Source organism: Molossus molossus, unplaced genomic scaffold (assembly GCF_014108415.1).
Source record: "Molossus molossus isolate mMolMol1 unplaced genomic scaffold, mMolMol1.p scaffold_m16_p_3, whole genome shotgun sequence".
NCBI lineage: Eukaryota > Metazoa > Chordata > Mammalia > Chiroptera > Molossidae > Molossus > Molossus molossus.
In genome coordinates, this window is record NW_023425366.1 from 43,241,220 (window position 1) to 43,267,230 (window position 26,011).

General features: G+C 37.4%; 1 protein-coding gene across 1 annotated transcript; it reads right to left on the reverse strand.

The window, feature by feature from the left end:
* Window positions 1–1,058: 1,058 nt before the first annotated feature.
* SREK1IP1 (SREK1 interacting protein 1) lies at window positions 1,059–25,936 on the reverse strand (the record flags this gene model as incomplete). The annotated part of the gene is given in 6 exon segments (XM_036279673.1): window positions 1,059–1,126; window positions 10,413–10,556; window positions 16,471–16,518; window positions 25,695–25,721; window positions 25,724–25,834; window positions 25,837–25,936. Coding segments are annotated over 6 exon segments (498 nt in total), but the record flags the coding sequence as incomplete, so codon positions are not given.
* Window positions 25,937–26,011: the final 75 nt, after the last annotated feature.

The window sequence follows — 26,011 nt, forward strand, 5'->3', positions numbered from 1 at the left end:
AATGAGTCACGGGTTCGATTCCTGTCAAGGGCACGTACCCTGGTCAGGTCGTGTGTGAGGCAACCAGTCGATGTGGCTCTATTACATCAATGTTTCTCTCTCCCTCCTTCCCACTCTATCTGATAATAAGTAGAAAAATATTATCGGGTGAGGAATAAAAAAAAACAAAAACAAAACTACAAAGTGACAACACCTGATTTGCAGAATCTACTGTCAAAGCCAAATTACTATTGCCAAGTGCCTTAAAAAATGTCTGTATGCATGTATATGTTGGTGCTAGTATAAATAAAACTACACTCATTAAGCATGCAAAAAGTTGCCTCTTAATTCTTTTGATATTCTTTAACCAGTTAATTGTTAAAAGAGTTGATATAAAAATTCACAGATGGCTGATGAAGATTTTGAAAGACTTGAAGGAATTTTTAGCATGACAAGTGAGTATACATCAATCCTATTAATAAATAAACCTTTTAGACATGGTAATGATATTTTAAAAATACAAATATTTAAGCTCCAACTTCATACAAATAAGGACAAAATACATATGTGAAGAATTTAGACATACATTCCATTAAAAAATTAGCTGATGTTCGCCCTGGCTGGTTTGGCTCAGCGGTTAGAGCATCAGCCCGCTGACCAGAGAGACCCGGGTTCAGTGCCCATTAAGGGCACGTACCTCAGTTACAGTTTGTCCCCGGCCCCAATTGAGGTTGTGCGGGTGGCAGCCAGTCGATGTGTCTCTCTCACATCGATGTTTCTCTGTCTCTCTTTTCCTCCCTCTCTCCCTCCCACTCTATCTGAAGATAAGTGCAAAAATGTCCTCGGGTGAGGATTAAAAAAAAAAAAAAAATTAGCTGATAGTTTAAAACTTAAAATTCTGTAATATATAAAACAAGGGGAGGGGTGTTATTTTTATCTTGATTTACTCCAAAAAGAAAATTTAAAGTAGATAAATACTTTCTTTTTGATCCCTAAGAGGAAGGACTTTGTTATTTCACCAAAGCAATCAAACATCTAACTCCTGCTTTTTAAAAATGATGTTAAATAAAATACCTTTTCCTTTTTTTTTTCAACTTGATTTTCTCTTTGCTTTTTGCTTTTCTCTTCTCCTCTTCTTCATTTATTCCTGTGTGTTGGGGAAAGAATCAGGGCACCATGAGTCTATATACTAATATAGTATGTATACATTTTTTATTTTGTTGGTTAATGATTTTCACTGGTTAAGATATTGTACTTATAACAACTGACACATAACACTGTATTAGTTTTAGGTGTATAACATACTAATTCAATATTTGAATATATTGTGATATGATCACCACAATAAATCTAGTTCACATCTGTAATATTAACTAGGGTCACTATGCTGTACATTACAACTGGAAGTTTGAACCTTTTGACCCCTCAACCATGCTTCTGGAACCATTAATCTTTACTCTGTATCTATGAGCTTAGCTTGCTTAGCTTTTTGCCCCCGCACCCTTTTTTAGATCACACATACAAGTGAGATCATAGGGTATTTGTATTTCTCTCTTTGACTTAATTTGCTTAGCATACTTTTTTCAAGGTCCATTGATTATTTTTATTATATGCTACTAAGTACATTGAGTAAAAAATTCTAGTACTTCAATTTTTGGTGAGTATCATTCCAGGCCTTAAAAAACAAAACAATACAATCAAGTACAGTTCTTTAATTTTATTTTTCAAACAAAATTGGGGTCGTGAGATCCTAGGATCATGGGACAATAACAACAGATTTATTAATTATGTCATTGGTGTCTTGGAAGGAGAGAATACATACTGTTTTCTAACTTGCTTTTTAAATGAACAATTTAGTGTGCATTTTTCTAGGCTTTCTCTCTATATAACCAAATATACACATACAATCACTTATACAAACTTGGTTACATATAAATCCTAAGTGTTTTTTCTCTTTTGAAAACTGAATTATGGCATATATAATATTTTCCAACTTATTTCTTTCATCTAATACTTTTTTGGATACTCAATTTTTCTAATTCAATTTGTTGAAAAGACTACCCTTCCACACAGAGCTGCCTTCCCACCTTTGCCATAAGCCAGTTGCACTTCTGCTTCTGGGAAGATGAAGCAAATGTACTTTTCCTATTCCTCTCATTAAGTGCAAAAATCCCAGACATTATAAAAACAAACATAAGACACTGAAAGTTTGGAAGAAGACAGACCAGATAGGTATTTCAAATTCCAGAGAATGGCACAGTAGTGAGTTCCTTGCAATTATTTTTTACTTCATATAGCCCGTACATGGAGGTGAAGAAACTGGTAACCTGGCGATGTCAACAGGTGCAGACAAAAATGCCCTCAAAAAAGCCTGCTTTTTCTAGCCAAAGGGCCAAGAAATAAAGAACACAGTGACTAGTGAGGCTGTGATAAGGTGCCTCAATTCCTCTGTGTAAACAATCTAACTAGGGGGCCCGGACTTCCATCCACATCGGCCAGTAACGACACATTCACTAACAGTGTCAGCGGAGATGAGATGGGGAGGCCGGTCCTCCGCCATCACCCAGAAGTAAGGCCGCACCCCTCCTGTCTACTCCGAAGTGTTGCCTGGGGAGACCTAGGCTGAGTCAGAGCTTTCACCGCCACCCAGCAGTGACAAGACCAGCCTCACCATGGGATTCCACTGGGAAACTGGACTCCTCCCTGCCCCAGCAGTGGCCTCGCGAACTGGTGAAGGTTAAGTGGGAAAACAGGCCTCCTCTCTCCACCTGGCAGATAACAAGGTAGTTTCCCCGCTTCCCCTTCTGAAGTGATACCAGAGAAAATCAGAAGGTTTAAAGAAAAGCCAGAGTTTTAAAATATAATATAAAAATGTCCAAGTTTCAATTGAAAAAACTCATCAAATCAAGAAACAGAAAGGTCCCGAAGTAAATGAAAAATAAAACAATCAATAGATGACAATCCCATAAGAGATATGAGAATTATTTAAAGAAGATTTTAAAGCAGCCATTATTTTAAACAGCTTCAATAACAATTCTGAGTATGCTCAATACAAATCAGGAAATAGAAAGCCCCAAAGAAAGAGAAAATCCAAAGAAGAACCAAATAAAAATGTTAGAACTAAAAATACAATAAATAAAAAAAATTTAAAAAGCTCAATCCATGGGCACTGAATAAGTAATCACTGACCTATTAATAACAATCTGAACAATGGAGAGAAAACAGACTTTAAAAAAAGAGAGAAAAGACAGAGTCCCAGGGACCTGTGGAATAATAACAAGAGATCTGATGTCTATGTCACGGGAGTCCTGGAATGAGAAGATAAAGAAGGTGGGGCTGAAAAAGTACTTGAAGAAATAACAGCTAAAAACTTTCCAAATTTGTGGATACATAACCCCACAAATTTAAGAAGCTAAGTAAACCCCATTCAGGTTAAACTCAAAGAAATCCTTGTCAAGATACATTATAACCAAACTCTTGACAACTAATGACAAAGGGAAAATCTTGAAAGCAGCCAGAAAAAATTATAATTACTTATTAAACAATGAGAATGAAAGCAAATTTCTTATCAGAAAGCATGGAAGTCAAAAGGAAGTAAGACAATCCTTTCTAAGTGCTAAAAAAACCCGAAATCTAGAATCATCTGCCCAGTGAAAGTATACTTCAGGAATGAAGGAGAAATGAAGACATTCTGAGATAAGGAAAAAATCTGTCACCAGCAGACATATCCTTAAAAAAAAAGGCTAAAGAAAGTTCTCTAAATGTAAAAAACTTGAGAAAAGAAGGAACCCCGAACATCAAGAAGAAAGAATACAGTCAGCAAAAACATGGGTAAACAAAAATAGGTTTTTCTTCTCTTGAGTTTCTAAATTGTGTTTGATGGTGGAAGCCCAAACTATAATACTGTCTGGTGTGTTCTAAATGCACATAAAGGATGTATTTATAACGAATGTATTGTAAATGGGAGAGGATATAGGGTCAGAAAGGGAGGTAAGGTTTCTACATTTTACTTAAACTGGCAAAGTGACAATACCAACAGACTGTGATAAATTATGTATATATAATACCTAGAGTAACCACTAAAAATGCTATACAAAACACCACAGAAACATTTTAATAAACATTATGAATATACTCAAAGACACTATAGAAAAATCAAAATGATATTCTGTAAGTGTTCAAGTGACACTATAAATCATATCACTTTAGATAATTCTAAAAAAGTTCAAGTAACCCCCAGGAAGACAGGAAAAAGAAAACAAAAATGAAAAACTGAGAGAACAGGCAGAAAACAAATAATAAAATGACAATTAGCGCAAACATATAATTATATTATTATAAAAAATATACCAATTAAAGAAATTGGCAGAGTGGATTGCAAAATATGACCCATCTGTATAATGTCTGTAAGGCTTTCACCTAAAATATAGTAATATAGGCATACTGAAAGTGAAAAAATAGAATGAATGCCACACAAACATTATTAAAGGAAAGCTAGAGTGGTTATATCAATTAATATCAGATAAAATAGACTTCAGAACAAAAACAAAACCACCAGTGAGAGAGAGGGACATTATATAATGGCATAAGTTTCAACCCACCTATACGCAATCCTAAATGTGTATGCACCAAACAACAGAACTGAAAATACAACAGAGCTGAAAATATACTAAACAAAACTAATAGACTTGAAAGGAGAAACAGACAAATCCACAATGGTAGTTGGAGACTTCAACATCCTAGTCTCAACGACTGATAGAAACTATACATAAAGTCAAAGATATAGAAGAACTCAAAAATACCATCAATTAACAGAATCTAAACAACCTTAAAAATCACTCCACCTGAAAAGAGTACAATACACATTTTTTCCCAAGTGCCTACAGAACATAGACCAAGATAGAATGTATCCTGGGCCATAAAGCTAACTTCACCAGACTTAAAAGAACTGAAATCACACAGAGTATGTCTCTGTGCACAATGGACTCAAATGAGAAATCAATAACAGGGAAATAACAGGAAAATCTCCAAATACTTGGAAATACAAGACACTTAAGTAACCATTGAGCAAAGAGAAAATATCAGGAAAAATAAGAAAGTACATTGGACCCAATTGAACTGAAATATAACATACCAAGATTTGTGCAACACAAATTTATACCACTAAATGCTTACAAAAGAAAACGACAAGAGTCTCAAATTAATATTCTAAGCTTTCATCTCAAGAACCTGGGGGGAAAAAGCTAAATAAACCCAAAGCTAGTAGAAAAAAAGTCATAAAGAACAGGAATTAATGAAATTTAAAAAAAGAAAAGAAAAAGAGAAGACACAAATTACCGATATCAGGAATAAAACAGGGAATATCACTACAGATCCTATAGACACCAAAAGGATAAGTGAATACTATAAACAACTCTACAAGTGTAAATTTGACAACTTAGACAAAATAAACCCCTTTCTCAAAAACACAAATTGCCACAACTCATCTAATATGAAGTAGATACTTTCAATAATCCTTTATTAAAAAATTGAAATTATAATTAAAAACTCCAAAAAAGAAAATCTCTGAGCCCAGATAACTTAACGAAGAAGTCTACCAAACATCTAAAAAATTAACACCAATTTTACACAATCTTATCCAAAAACAGAAGAGACCTCTTCTTAATATTTTCAGAAACCAGTGTTACTCTCATACCAACATCAGATTAAAATAGTACAAAATAAGAAAACTACAGACCAATATCTCCCATTAATAAAAATGCAAAAATTCTGTATGCACCCTGAATGGGAATAAAACTCACAACCTAGGTATGTGTCCTGACCAAGAATCAAACCTGCAACCTTTTGGTGTATGGGACCACGCTCCAACCAAATGACCCACCCAGCCAGGGCTGAAATTTCACTTCTTTAATAAATGCAGGCAGCTCAGTTGATTTCTTTTTGACAGTTTTGGTACTTTGTATCTTTTATATATCCATTTTACCTAAGTTGTTTATAGCATTCCCTTAGTTTAGCATCTGTATAATCTGTAGTATTGTCATTTCTTTAATTTCTGATATTAGTAATTTAGTACTTTTTTTACTTGATCTGTTTGGATAGCAATTTTTCGATTTTATAGATCTTCTCAAAGAACCAGTTTTTGGTTTCACTGGTTTTCTCTACTGTTTTTCTATTTTCCATTTCCTATTTCATCTCCATCATTTCCTTTCTTCTGCCTATTTTGGATTCTCTTTGTTCTTTTACTTGTGTGTTACAGTAGAAGCTGAAAGTCATAACTTTGAGACATTTCTTGTTCTCTAATACAGGCATTTAGTGCTGTAAATTTTCTTCTAAGTACTGCTTTAGGGTCATCCCATAAATGTTGTTATGTTGTGATTTTATTTTAATTCAGTTCAAAATATCTTCTAATTTCTTTTTGGGTTTTTTTTTTCCCCTGACCTATGAGTTAGCTGGAAGTGTGTTAAATTACAAATATTTGGAAAATTTCCAAGAAGCTATCTGTTACTAGATCTTCATTTACATACCTGCCATCAGGTTTGTAGCTACTTTTAAATACCTGAGTAGGCAGTTCCAAACGTAGGCCCATTAATCTAAATTTCTCATTCCCTCTTGTATCCTCCAACTACTCAGCAACTATCTTTTATAACTGTCTTATACCTGGTTTGGGGATTTTCTCCTTTGCAGTTTTTAGTTTTGACCATCTTTAAATAAAATAAAGTAGAAATTTAATATAAAACTCTCATAAACACACAAAACAAAAAACCCAAGTTAGGCACACATAAAAAAATTGTCGAAATAATTTCTTTTTTGGACTAAACAAAAAGAACATTATAAAATATTAAAAGGTGAAATATGAGAAGAGGATCCTTCTTAATTCTAAAATTTTATTCATTTACTTTTTAAAAACACAGGGCAGTGTAGGTGGATGAGGTAGAGACTCTCCCTGTGGAATAGATGTGCTTAGGCTTCCTCGTCTAGAAACGTGTTCTGCTCCTGTGTGGGTCGGCTTTTCTCTCTGCCTGGATCTCCCTGTACCAGCATCCTAGGTGTTCCTTCTCCTCTCTTCTATTTCCTATATTCTATGGCTTCCTGTTTTGGTAGAAAACCCCTGGAATAAAAGTATGTGAGAGGTCAATTATTTTGAGACTTTGAATGTCTGACAATGCCTTTACGCTACTTTCATACTCGGTTGACAATTTGGTTGAGTGTATCTTTCTAATTTGGATATAATTTTCCTTCAAAAATGGAAAGCATTATCCACACCTACTAGCTTACAAGTATTGCTTTAGAGAAGTACAAAGCTATTCTGACTCCTGATCCTTTACCTATGACCTGTTTTAGCCTTGGCTCTGGAAAGTTTGAATTATACTCTCCTTGTTTCCTATGATATAAGTTTCATGATGGTGTGCCTTTCTGTGAGACTATTTTTATTTATTTATTTTTTTATCCTCATCTGAGGACACTTTTTCATTTTTTGTTCATATAGAGTGGGAGGGAGAGAGAGAGAGAGAAACATCGACGTGAAAGGGACACATCGAGTGGCTGCCACCCGCACGACCAACCAGGGCCGGGGACAAACTGCAACCGAGGTACATGCCCTTAGCGGGAACCGAACCCAGGTCTCTCCGGACCGCAGGCCGACGCTTTAACCGCTGAGCCAAACCGGCCAGGGCTGTGAGACTATTTTTAATACTGTTTGGTACTTATTGAATCTTTTCATCTGGAAACAAATGTCCTTTAGTTCTTGGAACTATTTTCTGTTTTCTCTTTCTGGGACTCATTTATAAAATACTTCCCAGACTGATCTTTTAATTGTCTTATTTTTTTCTCTTGTTTTGCTCTTCTAAGATCTCTTCATCGTCCATCTTTATCACATTTTTATGTCTGCTTCATTTTTAATTTCTAAAAGTTCTTTTGTTGTTTGTTCTTTTTATAGTATCTTATTCATGTTTCACGGAAGCTATATCTTATCATTCCGTGAAACTGAGTATTATTTCTCATAGGTTTTCTTCTCCCTTCACAGACTGTATCCTTCAAGTTGATTTTTTTGTTTGTTGGATTTGGTATTTATATTTCATGCTGGAGTCTCATCAGATTTAGTGCTCCTTATCTTTAAAGTGGACTGGAAGCTTTCAGCAAACAAAGCCTGGAGATTTGGACTTCAGTGGTAACCTGGCTAGGTCATGTCTTTAAGGAATCCTTGATGTCAACATCTTTATTACTTTATTACTTTCTTCATAGACTGGTCAAAGTTCCCAGAGGTAAATCTTCAAATCTTATACTTAGGTGATGTATGTCTGGGAACCCAATAGATGAAGATGGCTGAAAGGTTCTCATAACTCTGTACCTAACGCTTAACTTATGTTTTCTTCTGTTTGGTATGACCCTGTTTAAGGGCCTTTGCCTGATCCTGTCTGCAAACCTGACCTGCAGCAGTCTGCTGAGGTGATGGAGGGACACCAACTGGCATCACAGAGCAGGGGAGGGAACTGACCACCTAATCACTGCAGATTTTTAACCAATCCTCTGTTTTTTACCTTACCTAATTCCTCAATTCCAAAGGTACCTAAGGATACTCATTATCTAGTCTTCAGGGAATTTAAACTGTCGAGTTACTTCTCAGCTTTCCACACTGTTAAAGAACATAACGCAGTCCGTTACCACTCACACACCTGCCTTTCAGCAAAATTGTGTTATTATTGCTTCCTATCCCATTTTCTTTGCCCTTGTCAGTTTCTTAAAAAAATATTCTTCTGTCGTCATTTCAGTGATGTTTCAGTAGGAAGCAAAAGTACGTGTGTGTATCCAAGCACTGTCTTTACCTGAGGCCACATATACTCATACGCAAGGTCACTCGTTTGCCCTCTTTGGGACACACCCCCTTCTGCCTGCTCACTTGTCCCAGTACCCTGGCTTCTTCACTTACTTTCATTGGATATAATATGAAAAGCTTAAAAAATTTTAAAGTGTCTGTGGTTATCTGATGATCTAAAATGCGTTTAACTTTTTGTATTTCTCTCATCCCTTGCCTAGACCCATATTCAAATAAATTGCATTTATTTCTGTGTGATACCTACCATATAGCATCTTGTAGTTTACGAAGTATTCTCACATACAACATCACATTTTATTCCTAAAAACCCCATTGCAAGGATAGCTCACTTTATACACAAGATGGGAAAGAAATGGTTAAACAGTAGGTCTGTAATCTTTCTTCTTTTTTGAGGGGAGAGGAGGATGGCCCCGGGAAGGAAATTTCTTTGTAAACATGCTAATTACAGACCTCCTGGAAACAAAAGAACCATACTTGATTGCTAGAGAGCCTTTTATGGGGGGCAGGGTCGGGGGCAGGGAGGGGAGTGACTTGAAAAACAGAAATTTATTTTCTCACAGTTCTGAAAGCTAGAAGTCCATGATCAAGCTCTTGGCAAGAGAATTCTTATTTACAGACTGCCTGTAGCAGGATGTACCTGGTTTGTCTAAGATTGATGTTTATGGTTAATAATCCTGAAACCTATAGATTTATGGGGCATGGCTCCCTGGAAATATAAGTATCTGGGCATAAAACTGAGATGGTTCATGATTAAAATGACTTTCTTTTGTGTAAGTATTGTAGAAACTTCTTATGTTTATCATGGCTAGAGAGGTCCTGAAGTAGAAAGGAAATACCTGGGCAGCTATACTGGCCACCCCACAGCCCCGCTGCTTTGCCTATGCCTCGTATAAATGATATATGATCATTTATATACCTGTGTTATTGGTCAAGCCTGATGCTGGCTAAGATCTCTGACTTGAATCAGTGTAATTTGACAACCCAATCTTTTGCGTTTTCCACAGAGAAACTGAGGTTCAGCGTGGTTAAGTGACATGCTAAAAAATGGCCAAATAGCCCAGCCGGTGAGGCTCAGTGGTTGAGCGTCGACCCATGCACCAAGAGATCGCCAGTTCGATTAGGGCACATGCCCAGGTTATGGGCCTGATCCCCAGTTGGGGGCATGCGGGAGGCAGTCAATCAATGTTCTCTCTCATTGATGTTTCTATCTCTCTCTCCCTCTCCTTTCTTCTCTAACATCAATAATAATTTTTTAAAAAATTAAAAAACAAATGGCCAAATAAAGCTAGAAACCAAGTCTTAAATCTACTCTTTGTCCCATGTGACACATCCTAGGGTGATGGAAAAGCAACAACAAAACCTGGGTTCTGGAATCAAAAACAGACTTGCCGCCTGGTTATACAACTGATCAATTGTTTGATTTTGGGCAAATTACTTACCACATTCAAAGCCTATTTGCCTACCTATGCAGAACCTCTTACGTAAAACAGAAAAGACATCTTAATGATAAATACAATAGAACAATAGATAAACATGACACCAGAGAGCAAAACATTTACAAACATTTGTAAAGGCTGAAGAGAAAACAAGCATTGCTTACTTTTTTCTTGCAATGCCTGCAATTTATCCAGCTCCTCGTTCTCTTCATCACTCTCTTCACTGCTCGTGCTGCTGACATCCAGGACTATGTCCCTCTTGGGGTCCACTCGGAGGAAATTGCGGCATTCAAAAGTCAGGTGACCAGCTAAGTAAACCGAAGAAATGTGAATAACAAAAGAATACATTATATATTTTTTGTTTTGTTGCCTCATGGTGAGCAACAAGTTGCAATTTTAATAATACAATGTTAAGTCCTAATGTTCACTCAGTGGGTGGTAGTTTGCTTTCCCTGAATGCAACACTCAGAGAGAGAACTTTTCCCTTTTCATCAGGACTTCTATTCAATAAGCATTTTTTTTTCTGAGTATTGAATCAGTATCTTTCCCTTTTTTATGTAATGTATTTTCCCTTTCTATGTACTAAAGAAAACATTCTCACACTTAGGATTTTATATTTAATTCCTTTCCTATACCTTTTTCTTCTCAGCTTTACTACTACACTCATGCAATTACATAGCTTTCATACAATTAAAGGTACCATAATAACAGAATGTTCTCTTCAAAAAAAATCTAAAAATTTAATTCTGACATCATTCACCCCCTTAAGATTCTTTCTATAAGAAAACCACTGCAGTTGTCTACTTATCCATGATACAATTTATTATTTCAGTACAATCAAATATTAAAAATACCAGAAAAGTACAGGAAACAATATAACCAATATCCAAGTGCCGACCACCCATGTGTTAACATTTTGTCATATTCACCTATGATTTTTGCAAGGGAAAGGCCTGCATGCCTGTGCACGCACACACAAAGCTGGAGAGCCTGCCCCGACCTTTGGAACCCTGACGTAATCCCTCCATTCTGTCTTCAGCAGTTGGTATGCTGAAGCTGGTGTCTATCTTTACCAAATAGAATCTTGCATTATTATTTTTTAAGATATAAACTCAATTACACTTACCTATCATGCTGCAACTTGTTTCTGCCACTTAACATTACACTTTGAGCTTGATCTATATTAATACAAGTAGATGTAATTACCTCACCTTACCTGATGAATAATGTTCCCAGCATACTAATACATCTAAAACATGTACTGCACATTTCATACACGTTTCTTAGTTGTTTACAGGAGGGTCCAATCTGCTATACTGCTGGAAACAGTTTCTTCTGTTGTGATTTCCTTCCAAATGAATCACTCAGAAGTGTTCTTTTCAGTTTCCAAACACAGGCAGTTTTCAGACTATGCTTTTGTTGATTATTATAAATTGATTGCACTCTTATCAGAAGATGGGATCTGGATAATATCAGTTCTGTGGTATTTTCTGAGATTTCTTTTTTTGGATTACCAGATAGTACATTTAGGAAGGTATTTGATACGTATTTTAAAAGAATAGACATCACTATTTGTTGAATAGCGTTCTCTATTTTGTTGTTCAAATCTCCATCTTATTCTTTTGTATAATAATTTCTGACAATGAAATTGTTAAGTACTCTGACATAGATTTGTCCATTTCTCCTTGGGATAGTTTTTGCTACACATATTTTGAGATTATGTTAGTAAGTACATTCAAGATCATTATTTATCTTCTTGGTTGATTGTTCTTAAATCTCTCTTTATCTGTAGTACTGCTCTTACTCAAAAATCTGATATTAAAATTGCTCCACTAGTGGTTTTTGTTTTTTTTTTTTTTGGTTATTATTAGTTGGATCATAGGAAGTTACAACTTTTATGAGTAAAAGAGCTGAATATCAACAATATTCAACCTAATATTTATATGTTCTTCTCCATCCCTTTATTTTGAAATTTCCTGTGTAGTTTTTAGTTTTCTATGTAGTTTTATTAATAATGATATGTAGATGGACTTAAGTTTCTTAATATAATGTGATACAAGACAAATTTTTGTTGTTGTTGTTAATCCTGACCCAAGAATATTTTTCCGTTGATTTTTAGAGATAGTGGGAGGAAGGGAGGGAGGGAGGAAGAGAGACATTTATGTGAGAGAGACACATGGATAGGTTGCCTCATGCATGACCCTGACTGGGGCTGGGGACAGAACCTGCAACCTAGGTATGTGCCCTTGACTGGGAATCGAACCCGCAACTCTTTGGTCTACGGGTCGATACTCCAAGCAGTGAGCCAAACCGGCCAGGACACAAGACCAATTTTTAATGTTAACGTCTTAGGCTGGAAAAACAGTTTCTGCCTCACTGGGTGGTATCCTCATAAATGGGATTAATGCCTTACAAAAGAGACTCCAAAGAGATCCCTAGCCCTTTCCCCCATGTGAGGATAAAACAAAAAGTCTGTGGCCTGGAGAGGGTCCTCACTCGACCGTGCTGACACCCTGATCCCAGACTTGCAGCCTCTGGATCTGTGAGCCAAAAAGTCCTGTCGTGTATAAGCTACCCAGCCTGTGGTTTTTGTAACAGCAGCCCACATGTATTAAGCAGTTCCATGTTCTGTCGTGGAGATTTCTATAACACAGAAATATCATAGACTCACCCCACTTTTTAATTCCTCACCATTCAGGCCTTAATCTACATAGTTTGTTTCATGACCTACACAACTCTAACTAATCTTGCTAAGGTCAGCAACCATCCCACCTGGCAAATCCAATGAACATTTCTCAGTCCATTTCTTACAAATCCTTTTTAAAAAAAAATGTATATATTTGTATTGTTGAAAGTTACAGATGTCCCTCTGTTTTTCCCCCATTGACCCCCTCCTGCCCTCTCGTACCCTCTTCCTGCTTTCCCCAAACTATTATCTGTGTCCATGGGTTGTGCGAAGTTCTTCAGTGTATCGCTTCTTAGAAATCTTATCTGTCACACCTGACAATATCCCTCAATTTCAAAAAGATCTTTACTGCTTTGGCTGACGTGATGCTGCTCTCTCCTGCTCCTCCTGGCCTTGCACTTTCTTGGTCACTTTGTCCTCAGCTCATGCCTATACATTTTACTCCATGTGTTGATACTGTACTTCACCAAGAGTCAGTTATTGATTGTTCCAAATTTGCATATATAACAATATGCAGGCAAAAAACTAAGTGTGGAAAAAATAATGGGGGGCTATATTTCTATGAAACAAAGCTATACTTTTGGAAAGACTTGATTTAGACGAATTGCTTAAAAAAAAAAGGCAGTTTTCAAAATAGGCATTGGCAAGTAGATTGTAAAGGACAGGGCCGGGGCAAACAGAAAACAATGAAAAAACGTTCCTGCTTCTCAAAGGGGAAGACATTGGTATTTTGGGCCAGAAAATTCTTCACTGGTCAGGAAAGTCCCCCACATTGCAGGACGTTTATAATTCCGGGGCCCTACATGCTAAATGTCATACTGCTCCCCACCCTTAAAGACAACTAAAACAAAACAAAACAAAACAAAATCCAGAGATTTCCACAAGGCCTTATCACCCCTAGTTGAGAACTAATGATAGAAGAATTTTGCCTCAGATTTCTTTACAAGTATCTTAACTGCTTCAATACCTTTGAAGAAACAATCTATGACAGTGGAAAATGCATTTCAGATACGATTTGCACTAAAAAACCGTGTGCTATGCCCGGCCGGTGTAGCCCATGGCCTGAGAGATCCCGGTTTGATTCTTCTGCTCAGGGCACATGCTCGGGTTGCAGGCCCGAGAACAGGAGGGGGATCTCTCACATGTTTCTATCTCAATGTCTCTCTCTCTCCCCCTTCCTCTTCCTCCAAAAATAAATCAATACATATATTTAAACAAAAAACTACGTGTACCACCAATTAGCAGACCCATAGGAAAAGAAAAGATCTTGACTGTATATCAGTAGCACAGGATTAAGTTAGATACAATGTTAAGGGTATTTAGGTGTGTTTTTATTTCCCGCTTCTGTGATCAAATGCTCAACTAGAGGGTACTGCACTAAAGTTTTAAGCATATTTTCCGAGAAATATTATAATTATTTGAGATGTATTCCATGGACAAAGGCTTAGTGTCCTTGTAGCTTTTCAATATTCAGAAGTTGCCAACTTAAAAAAAACAACTCATTATAGAAATAACCATTTTTCTAATTTTGCTGAGGAAATTCTGCCATGAGAAAGTGAGATCCATGTTATTTAGTAGCACATTCATCCTTAACATGAAACTTCGTAAAACAATTTAACTACTATTGAAACAACTAACAAAATATATTTTTTTAAATTTTTATTTATTGATTTTAAAAAGAGAAAGTGTGAGGGAGGGAGAGAGGGAGTGAGAGTAGGAGAGAGGGAGGAAGAAGAAAGGTGTGGGGGGGTGGACAGAGAGAGAAAGAGACATATGGATTTGTTGTTCCACTTATTTATGCATTCACTTGTTGCTTCTTGCATGTGCCCTGACTGGGAATCAAACCCCAAATCTTGGCTTATCAAGACAACACTCAAACCAACTGAACTACCTGGCCAGGGCTAATATTTTTCAATCCAGTATTAACATTTTAAAAAGTGTATAATCAAACCACTATTTTCACACCAATAAAAAGAAAATACTCTTTTGTAACTGACTGATGAATATCCACATTTTTAGGCATTAAAAACATTAAAAGGGTTTTTGCTGACCTTCCTCTTACCTCTATTAGCAATAATAAGGCTCTGGCCTCCAAATAACAGATAATTTAAAAAATTTAGTTTCTACTGAAAGACCTGTAAATAAAAGATCCCTCATCTCCAACAGCTACAAAATGTAAGTTTAACCCAGAAGGGAAATATTACTAAATTTTTCCATAGGAGACAAATTATAAATTATTTAATAACAACTTAATCACTAAAATCAAGGATCTGAATAATCAAGCAGAAGAATCAAGCAGTCAGCTTGGAAGACTGGCAACACTATTTCCTTACTTGGCGTCTCTAAAAATAATTCTAATTACTACAGATGCATCTATTAATGTCTAAAATAAATAAAAATGAGGAGACCAGATCAACAAATATTCTATTTCAAAAGAAGAAAAAAGATTTTAATTGTTTTCCTGCAAGTCTTTAATTATACAGTAGTAGTAGGTTCTTAGGTCTTCAGTAAAGAAACGAGACATGGAAATTAGCAAGGATTGAAAGAAAATAAACAAACCTGAAGTAAATTTAAACAACTAAAAATATTTCAATTTTCTCATTCTTTGCATGCCAAGTACATTCTTCAGAAGCTTTTATTTATATGAAGACTATGTGTACTTATGAACCTACTTGGTTAATAGAGCAAGCTTCTCTTGAGCCAGGTTTCAGCCTTTGCTTGGAGGCATGTGACACAGTTCACCCAGTGTGCTTTTATTCGGAATCCTTCTAATGAAGATTTATGGCCAGAGTACCTTTTTTTTTTTTTTTTTTTATCACATGTTCTCAAATGGAAATATATATATATTTTTAAATCATCTTTATTTTTTAAAAGAGTAACTTAATGATCTGAAGCATTAACAACAATCCAGGCTCATTTGCATGGTCTCCCAACAACTTAAAAAACAGCAAATGCTATTCCAGCTGTTATCAAAGCCTTGGGGATTGTTACTTTAACTAGAAAAAAATTGTGTATGGTACATAACTGCACTTGTTAAAGTTTACTTTTCCATTCTGTTAATCATAGTGGACACCAATGATCATTTACATCAAATTTTGTCAAGTGAGCAGAAATTCTGGGTACAATTTCACCATTATAAAGAGTAAATTAAATAAAAAGAAAAATGCTTCATAAGTAGTTTTTGTTGCTTTTCCCTGTTCACCTAGAATCTAGAAGGATAAGGAGTAAAAGAATAAGTATGTAAGTACTTTTTAGGGCATAGACTTTCTCCAGACTCCTGAATCTATTACTCCCCTTGTACTCCATGACATCTTTGCTACTTACCAACTATAGATCCACCTGTCATTGAGTCTATAGAAGGAAATAAAAGTGAGTATTTCGTTCTGACAGATGAATTCTAAATCATCTGCAAACGTGAGCTAAAAACAGAGCTGAAGGACTGTCTATTCCCAGGGCCCTGAAATCTGGATGCTAAATCACACTGCCCAAAGAAGCAATGACTCACAGTACACAATGTTATTTTTTATTGTACTTACGGTAGCCACATTTTTTACAGCCTGCTCGAACACTATCCTTGTTGCAACCTAAAATACAAATTGGTAACATTTTAGGAGACATATAAAGTAAAAACATAAAAATTTCATCACATGAAAAACCTAAGAAAACCACTTGGAGAATTTCTTTCTTTCTTGTTTTTTTTTTTTTTTTTTAATCCTCATCCGAGGACATTTTTCCATTTTTTGTACAGACAGAGTGGGAGGGAGAGAGAGGAAGAGAGAGAGAGGGAAACATTGATGTGAAAGGGCCACATCGAGTGGCTGCCACCCGCTTGACCCAACCAGGGCCGGGGACAAACTGCAACCGAGGTACATGCCCTTAGCGGGAACCGAACCCGGGTCTCTCTGGACCGCAGGCATTCCCGCCCTGGCCGGTTTGGCTCAGTGGTTAGAGCGTCAGCCTGCAGTCCAGAGAGACCCGGGTTCGGTTCCCGCTAAGGGCATGTACCTCAGTTGCAGTTTGTCCCCGGCCCTGGTTGGGTCATGCGGGTGGCAGCCACTCGATGTGGCCCTTTCACATTGATGTTTCTCTCTCTCTCTCTGCCTCCCACTCTATCTGAACAAAAAATGGAAAAATGTCCTCGGGTGAGGATTAAATAAATAAATAAATAAAAAATAAAATCATCCCAACCCAGCTTAGTAACACTACTCAATTACAATGGTTACTAGGAACTAATAAAAAAGCCAATTTACTCAAATTATTTCCTTTGACAAATACTTTACGAACACATTTTTCTCTAATTCAACAAATGCAGTATTATAGCCGAGAGCTTCAACATTCCCCCAATTCTACAGCACTGAGAAAGAAATTCCAGGATACCTTGGCCTGTCCCTCAAATGTAAAATAAATAATTTACTAGATATGTATGAACATTCAGGTTAATGTATGTTTTTCTGCTTTCCCTTAGAAGAAATAGGACTTTCTTTAAAAAATTGATGAAATCCCAGATAACTTTAATTGCTAGGTATTGTAAACAACATCTCATTTCAGCACTCAAGTTATTACAAGAGAAAACAACTAGTCATGAATTCAGTCCGATCAGTGCTTAGAAATATTTACAGTATCCTGTATAATCACTGGTACATGCAGGTAATATTGAAGATATAAATAATAGATGAAATAAATTAAAACTGAATTTTATTGTGATAAAACGTACATAACATGAAATTTACTATCTTAACCATTTTTAATTGTGCAATCATCACTACTATCTATTTTCAGAACTTCTCCAGCATCCCAAATAGTACTGTAAACAATAACTGACCATTTCCCCTTCCCTCTAGTCCCTGGTAATCTCCATGCTACTTTCTCTCTCCATGAATTTGCCTATTCTAGGTAGCACATATATGTGGAATCACACAATATTTGTCCTTTTATGTCTGGCTTACTTTACTTAGCATAATGTTTTCATTGTTCATCCAGATTATAGCACATATCAAAATGCCATTCCTTTAATGGCTGAATAATATTCCACTGTCTGTATATACAACTGAAATTAACTTTAACTTCCAATAAGGACTTCGATCAACCAATCAGAGGACCAGTACAATATTACTCTATTTCCTTAATGACAGGCATCAAAACCCTTCAAATAGAGATATGATCCCAATTTAATAATAAAGTGCATATAGCACAAACATAAAACAGTGCTTATTTTAAAAGAAAGATAATTTTTCAAACCATTTCTTTTATGTTCTGAGGTTAAGGCATTAGTTATTTCCTCCAAACCCAATTTTGTTTTAAAAATACATTACTGAGTTGTTCTAGTAAAAATAGTCAGTTCTGCTATAATGCTTGCTTTAAAAATACAAATTTGTTCCAATGCAACTGATATAAGACAGAACAATATGAGCATAATATGACTTTCTGTCCATGAAAAGCACTAGGTAGATGCAGAAAACTTCTCCTTCAGTTGCTCTGAGCCTCACAGGAATATACCACAAACACACACGGAAGCAGCTCAAACCATTTCTAGCCCTATGCTCACCGTGTGTGTTGTGAGCAGTGCCCATACACATCTGGTGTGACAACTTTCCATCTGATTTCATATCACCTTCCTAAAATCACCATCTTCCTTACCATTACTTCAGAACAACTCACAAGGTGCAAACTTCAGGTCTTTTAAAGGTATAGTGCCCTATTTATTGTAGTATTCGTGTATCTTTTAACCAATTAACATGTGAAAAATTATACTACTATTTTCATCAGCTTCCTATTATGCTCAATCTCATTTGTTTCTCATAAATGTTGTGGTTTTTACTGCATGAATAGAGAACATATATGATGCACTGTAGAACTGTGGAATAAAATTAGACTAATAACAGAATCTGAGGCTCTTTCAATATGAACTAATTGCATGTTGAAAAAAAAGCTCAGAGAATCTGGGTCAATGTTAGGTCTGTTTCCATAGAAACCATAAACGCTGAATAAAACTATGCTAAATGCACCATTACCATTCCTACAACAAACTAAGTATGTTGTAATGGACAGATCCTAAATGATGTGAACTGAGCATGTATTAGAAATGAACTTGTTTATGACTAAAGACACTAGTAAAACTCATCATCCAAGTATCTCATATTTTTCAAATAAACAAAATATAAAACTTTTTCAAAGCAGGTCATCTTAATAAAATTGTAACTTTTACAAGAAAGGGGAATATAACAAGAACTCTACATAGAATAATTCCGTATCAGCTATTTCCTCACCAGCCTTTGGTTAAATTAAGATTTCGAGCTTCATTTGTCTATAATTTTCATGATTACCTGGCCAACGAAATGCTTTACCTGAAACGTCGAATCTGATGCACTGACACAATACATCTAAGAAGTGACATAATGAAGTATGGACAGTTAATTCATTCTGCTGTCACGATCCAGTTGCTAGCGGCAGCGATGGTACCGGCAGCAGCAGCCCTAACCAGCTCCCAGACTGGGCAGGATCCTGGCTTTGGGTTCCCTTGGTCTTATCTATTTTCTGAGCCTTATTTTCCAACCTTTGCTTAGACAGATTATTTGAGCTCTCTGATACATTTCCTTTTCTCCTTAAATTAACCAGTTTTTGTTGTTTGAAAAAGAACTCTGCCAATACAATTGTGCATAACTTGAAATCCACATCAAACAGAGTAGCAAGACTATATTGTGAGGCCCTTACTCCTCAAAATGTTCCTTTATAATCATGACTCATAAACCAAAAAAACAAAGCCTTTGAATAACAACTTATAAATTTGACTACACAAAAAACATCTGGATGGCAAAGACCACTAAAAGCAAACTCAAAAGACACATGAACACTTGGAAAAAAATATTTGCAACTCACAGAACCAACAAAGGATAATTATCCCTACTATAAAAGTGCCAGCAAATCATTAAGAAAAAGACCAATAATAACCAATAGGAAAAAAAAATGGGCAAAAAAACTGAACAGAAATTTCACAGTAAAGGAAATAGAAACATCTGAAATATATGAAAAGATGCTCAGCCTAGTGGTTTGGCTCAGCGCTCAGAGGTCTGGACCTCAGACCAAAGGGCCGAGGGTTCTGATTCCGGGTCAAAGGCATGTAACCTGGATTGCAGGTTTGATTCCCGGACCCAGTTGGGGTCCTGCTGGAGGCAACCAATCAACGTGTCTCTCTCACATCTATGTTTCTTTATCTCTCTCCCTTCCTCCTTTCCACTCTCTCTAAAAATCAATGGAAAAATATCCTCAGATGAGGATTCACACACACACACACACACACACACACACACACACACACACGGTGGGAAGGAGTAACAGTTGAGCAAAGAAGGAATAAAAGACAAAGGTCAAAGACCAAAAGGTAGGTACAGTGATTAAAGTAATGAGACAATGAGGAAGAAAGGAATGGAGTGTGTCCCCCACAGTTGTCTCGGGTTGTTCAATAGCCCCAAAGGTATTTTATTTTCATAAAATTTCATATCGCCTAATGTTTCCAAATTCAACAATTTATTCATTGGAAAGTTTGCTAGTGATACTTGTAACTGAATATTTCTCTCTTACTACTACTACTGACTTTGGGAAAGGCTGTCAAGGTTTTATTTATATTAAAATATTTTCTATAATCATTAAATTTAAAATTAAACAGCTTAAGTAACTAAATTTTCTTTCTATTAAGCAGTTAGCAATTGCAATCATTTCTGTCCATTCTTTCCATTTTTAATTTGATTAGATTCAGTTAGATTAGATTCCTTTTCTGTTTGTAACACTTTGTTTTACACTTGGTTACTCCATTATAGATTAAGTTATAATTTGCGGACCCTTAAAAATAACTTCAATTTCTTCTGCTTTTAAAATTCAAACTGTGGTTAGATTTTATACCATATAGGTGCTAATATCTATATAATATGTATATAATTTTCTAAAGTTGAATGCAAAGTAAAACTCCAAGGATTTAACCCTTTTTACTGCTTTATATTAAGAATATATAGATATAATCCTCTTGGGGATCCCCAAATATTGTATTGAAGGAAAAGTAGAAAAAAGATTAGAAATTAAAAATTACTTGTGAATTTAAAAAATGTTTAATTAGTCCCTTGGTGTAAACATTTTGAAAGAGTCGATATCCTCACCTTAAGTTAAAAATGCCTTCATAATCTTATTTGACCCTCAAAAGAAGAGATAAAAGTAAGTCAATCAAAGAGTAGCTTATTTTAAACAACTGACATGAATGAGCTGACACTTAAGTAAATGTATAAAATGCTTTCATACACTTGCCTGAGAAAATGCAAATGACCTGTGAAGAAAAGAAGGTATAGGTATTACCAGTTTAGGATAAGAGACATGGAGATGTTTAATTTATTATCCAATGAAACAGAATCAAGACTGCTGTCAAGTTTCATGTTTATTTGAGTACTAGATTCCGCTCAGCAGCAATTCTAGTGATCAACCCTCTAACTATTATTTACCTATTATGGGTATAACTCCGAAACGATGTTAGAGAAGCCATACAGATGTATAAAGTTCCTACAGTAAAGGAAACTATAATATATGAGGTTATCTAGGATAATGCACCCACAGTTGTATTCTGGAATATGCCAGTATAAGTAAGACACATGGTTCACCCTGGCCAGTTTGGCTCAGCAGTTAGAGCATCGGCCTGTGGACTGAGGGGTTGTGGGTTCGATTCCCAGTCAAGGGCATGTACCTGGGTTCAATACCGCTGTGGTCAGGGTCATGTGGGAGGCAACCAATCACTGTGTCTCTCTCACATTGATGTTTTCTCTCTCTCCCTCCTTCCCTTCCACTCTATCTAAAAATCAATGGAAAAATATTGTCAGGATTAACACCCCCCCCCCCCCCAAGACACATGGCTCCATCAATAAGCAGGGAGAATTGACAGACAAGACTTTCAGCTGAGGGATTAGGAAGGCTTCCCACAGGCAGACAGCACAGTAGAAGAGGGGCAGTGGGAACAAAAGGGTGTAGGCAGAAAAGGACGTGACAGGTTCTGGGAAGAGCTGGCCATGTCTTCAGACTGCAGTGTGCGAGAGGAGAGGTGGGAGGAGAAGGCAGCAGGAGCGACTTGGCCATGCTGAGGAGCGTGCACTTCATTCTTGCAGAGATGGGGAGCTTTGGCATTACAAGAATTTAGAATTAAAAGAAGGCTTAATCACCAACTCCTTCATTACAGAGACAAGGAAACCAAGCCTCAGAAAGGTTAAGTCGCATGAAGAGAAACAAAATTCAGGGAAATGAGTCAAGCCTCCCAGGAATCAGGATCAGATATATGATTTAGGAAAATTATTTTAGCAGCAATGTGCAGCATAGACTAGAGGGAAAAGAAATGATATGCAGTATGGTTTCTGAGTGAGAAGACTGGATATAGTATGATTCACAATCCTTCTATCATGAAAGTGCTTTAGTAACGTGAATTTGACTCACTATGATAAGCCAGATGTAACGCTTATTTGGCTACAGAAAACCCTACCTTGGCCATATAGATTTCCCGGAAGAAGATAAAAAACACAGCTTTTGTGCCAACCACAGCAGTCACACATACTATCACTGGTGCCAGGCCAAACCTTCATGGGGAATGGAGATCCACTAGAATGAATGTTAAAACTAGTTTCAACAACTGTGACAGGGAAAGCAGTTTGTAAAAGAAAGTGAACTTCACTGAAACCCGTGTTTAAATGTAATTTCTTTAATAACAACTAAGAGTCTATGATTTCCTTTACAAAGAGAGTACAGACTTCATTGTTTCTCACACAATGGTGTCAGCTTATACACAGTGGTATGAAAAACAGCTGAAGTCGGTGACCATAAAATAGACGAGGTTGATTTTCATTTGTGGAAAGCAGCCTCGTTACTTTGTAGTCATACCTTGTAATAGCTAGCGTGGCACCTAGGAAATGCCATACTGAATCCACATGAGCATTATACCTAAAAATAAAAGAGCATAACAATACCTGTTCTTCTCAAAGATTATCAAAATGTTTCTAATGGAGCCCTATTTTCCTTTAATACACTATCTGGATCGATGAAGAAATTACCCTACCATTTTCCGTATCTACATTTTCTAATGGCACCTGCATTGCACTTTTGCGGTGCTGTCATGCCTATTATCCCTTTTTTTTTTGCTGGGTTTAAACAGTTTATCTGTCTTACCATCTAGCTTAATGGCACAATTTTAGATTACTACACTTTAATGCATTATTTTGAGTTGAAAGAAGGTTAAGATATCTACAAGAGTGGTCTAAGTTTAAGGGAATTTCAATAAGGATTTTTAAAAAATCACTTGTCCTTTTTCTTAAGCAGCACATGTTCATTACCAGTTTTATGAGGGCACAGGCTGTGACACTGTGTCCCCCACAGTGCCTGTACCATGTAGGTACTCAAAATGTTTGCTTAAGTAATAAAACTGACAGCGACAGTAGGTCAACTTTGGATCCAGCTCTGTGATGCAAACATCACCAGGGCTGACTTGGCCTATCAGGACATCTAGGCAATCCACTGTGCACAATGGCTTTTCTCTGATGGCCCCTAACATGTTGATATTCTCCTGGCTTCAGCTACAGGCCTTCTATTTACACTGTACACTCTCCTCCTGCACAAAAGCATCCACTTGTGTGGCCTTAGTTCTTATCACATGTGTGGATGACATCAAATTGTTGTCTTTGACTCTGGCTTCTTTCCTAAGCTACAGATTTTATGTCTTACTGGCTATTAGATATTGCTATTCCTATGTCTGACTACAACTCAAGAAAGGCCCCGAACTGAAGTTATCATTATCCCCCTAAAACCTGCTCTTTCTCAGGGGTTGCCTATTTTAGTAAATAGCCCCACCCAATTACCTAACAGGGAAACCCAGCTATACATACCTCATTATCCACCTACTTTGAATCAGTCACTGATTCCCAGTAATTCTACCACCGAAAGTATATCTCCAATCTATCTGCTCCTCTCCTTTCCTACTGAGACCACACCTGAGGCATCATCATAACATGCCAGAATTACGTCTATCTGGTGACTTTGCCTCTGAACTAGCAACCCTCAAATCCAATGTGCAGTCAGAATGATCTTTCCAAATGTGAGTCTGTTTAAAAACGTTTAAATGGCTTCCTATCTTCCTCAGGAAAATATTCAAACTGTCATGCTTACAAGGTCTTTGAAGAGCTGGAAACTACTTTGTAACTTATACTGTAACATGGCAAAATGTATAAAGCACACAGTGTCTAGAGAAGCCAGACTGACCTATCACTTACCAGCTGTCTCATAATAGGCCAGTTGCTTGATTTCTGTCCCGCAGTACCCTCATACATAAGGTGGAAACACTAATACCTGTCTCACAGTGTGGGTGTGAATGTTAAATGAGATAAAACACAATGTGTGACAATGTCTGACACATAGTAAATGCTTCATAAATACTAGCTACTGTTATCTCTCTAGTTAATTTCTCACTTCTCTCTCATTTATACTGAGTTCCATCCATAGTGAACCTCTTTCATTTCCTCCTCTCACACATTTTCTCTTATGTTTTATACACCCAGTCTCTCTGGGTGCAACTCCCCCTCCTGCAGCTCTTCAGGTCTCATCCTAAATGCCACATCCTCTGCAAAGTCCTTCTGGCCCCTCCTATCTCCTGTTAGATGCCCTTACTATGTGCTCCTGAAGGTTTTGTATTTTCCCTGACATACACCGATCTGAGTTTTTCATACTTTTTCACTCCTTATTGCTATTTAGTAAATTCTCTTTGAAGAACAACTTCCTTGCTCATCCCTGTATTCCCATGCCTGGCACAGGGCCTAGCAGAAGTAGGCACTTAAAAAAATTGTTATGCATATGAATGAGTGTATCTTTCCTCTCTCACAATACTCTGTGCTCCTCTACAAACTACAGTGGGTGGGAAAGCACCATTTCCCCATATCAGCTATCTGTAAGATAAAGTTAAGAACAAACGTGGTCACACAATACATAAAACAAAGTTAGAACTTATGAACCACAGCCCTTCTCGGTCTTTGCTAAAGCGCATTGTGAATCTCCAAGTTCTGTGTGTGTGGTACGTTTCTCAAAATATCTCCTGCAAGCAGTGTTCTGTAAAAACATCGTGGCACAACTGGTTTAAGGAGATGCCCTCCCCCACTCGAACCTCCAAGTAACTTGGTAGTTGTGGACGGGAGGATCTCTGAAGCACTTATTTCACGCACTGTTTTGGGGTCGGGACACAATGTCGAGGGCTGTTAGTAAGCACAGACATAAATCAACAAACACTGAGGCCCATTAGGGCAAAGCGAACCGTGCAGGGCAACACAGCAACTGCGGACCAGAGGAAGAGAGAGAAGTAGAGCCCATTCTGCCCCTGCGACTTCCACTACGGCTAGTTGGGTGCGCCGCGTCCCCACCTCAAATTTTATGTTCCAGCCGTACCAACGTAAGGCCAGTTTTTCTCGGCCACCGCCAGCTGGGCCTGGTTACTGCCTCCCGACCCCCTGCACTTTCCCGTGACCCATCCAACGCAGTTGGAGCTTGGCTGGGGCGGGGGAGACAGTTTCTTTCTTTCCTTCTTTCCATCAGAGTTTATTTATTTCTGGAGTGTAAACTTTTTCACGTAAACCAAATGAACCTGTTCATTTTAACGCCTCCGCCGAAGGCCCGGTGGGCGCGACTCCCTAGCCCAGAGCACCAACCTACCCCACCGCTTCCTTCCTCGCTCACACCCAGGGCCCTGCGGTTTGGTCTTCACCTGGGACTGCCATGGCGCTGGGGAAAGGATCGCAGCAACCCTAGGCTTTCCAGTGCACGCTCGTTTCCCGCCGGCTGCGCGGACCACGCACGGCGAGGGAGGCCTCTTGCTCCCACCCGCGCCGCGGCACCTCGGTGACGGTGGGGACGGCCCTCGAAGACTCCAGCGACAGCGGAACCAAGCAGCCGCGGATGCCGTTTCCGGGGGGAGTCATGTTGCAGAGCACACAAGGTCCGAACCATTACTGCCAGTTTCGGGGGGATGACTGAGGTCTGCACGCGCATGGAGAGAAGTAAACAACACTGAGACTTAGGAAT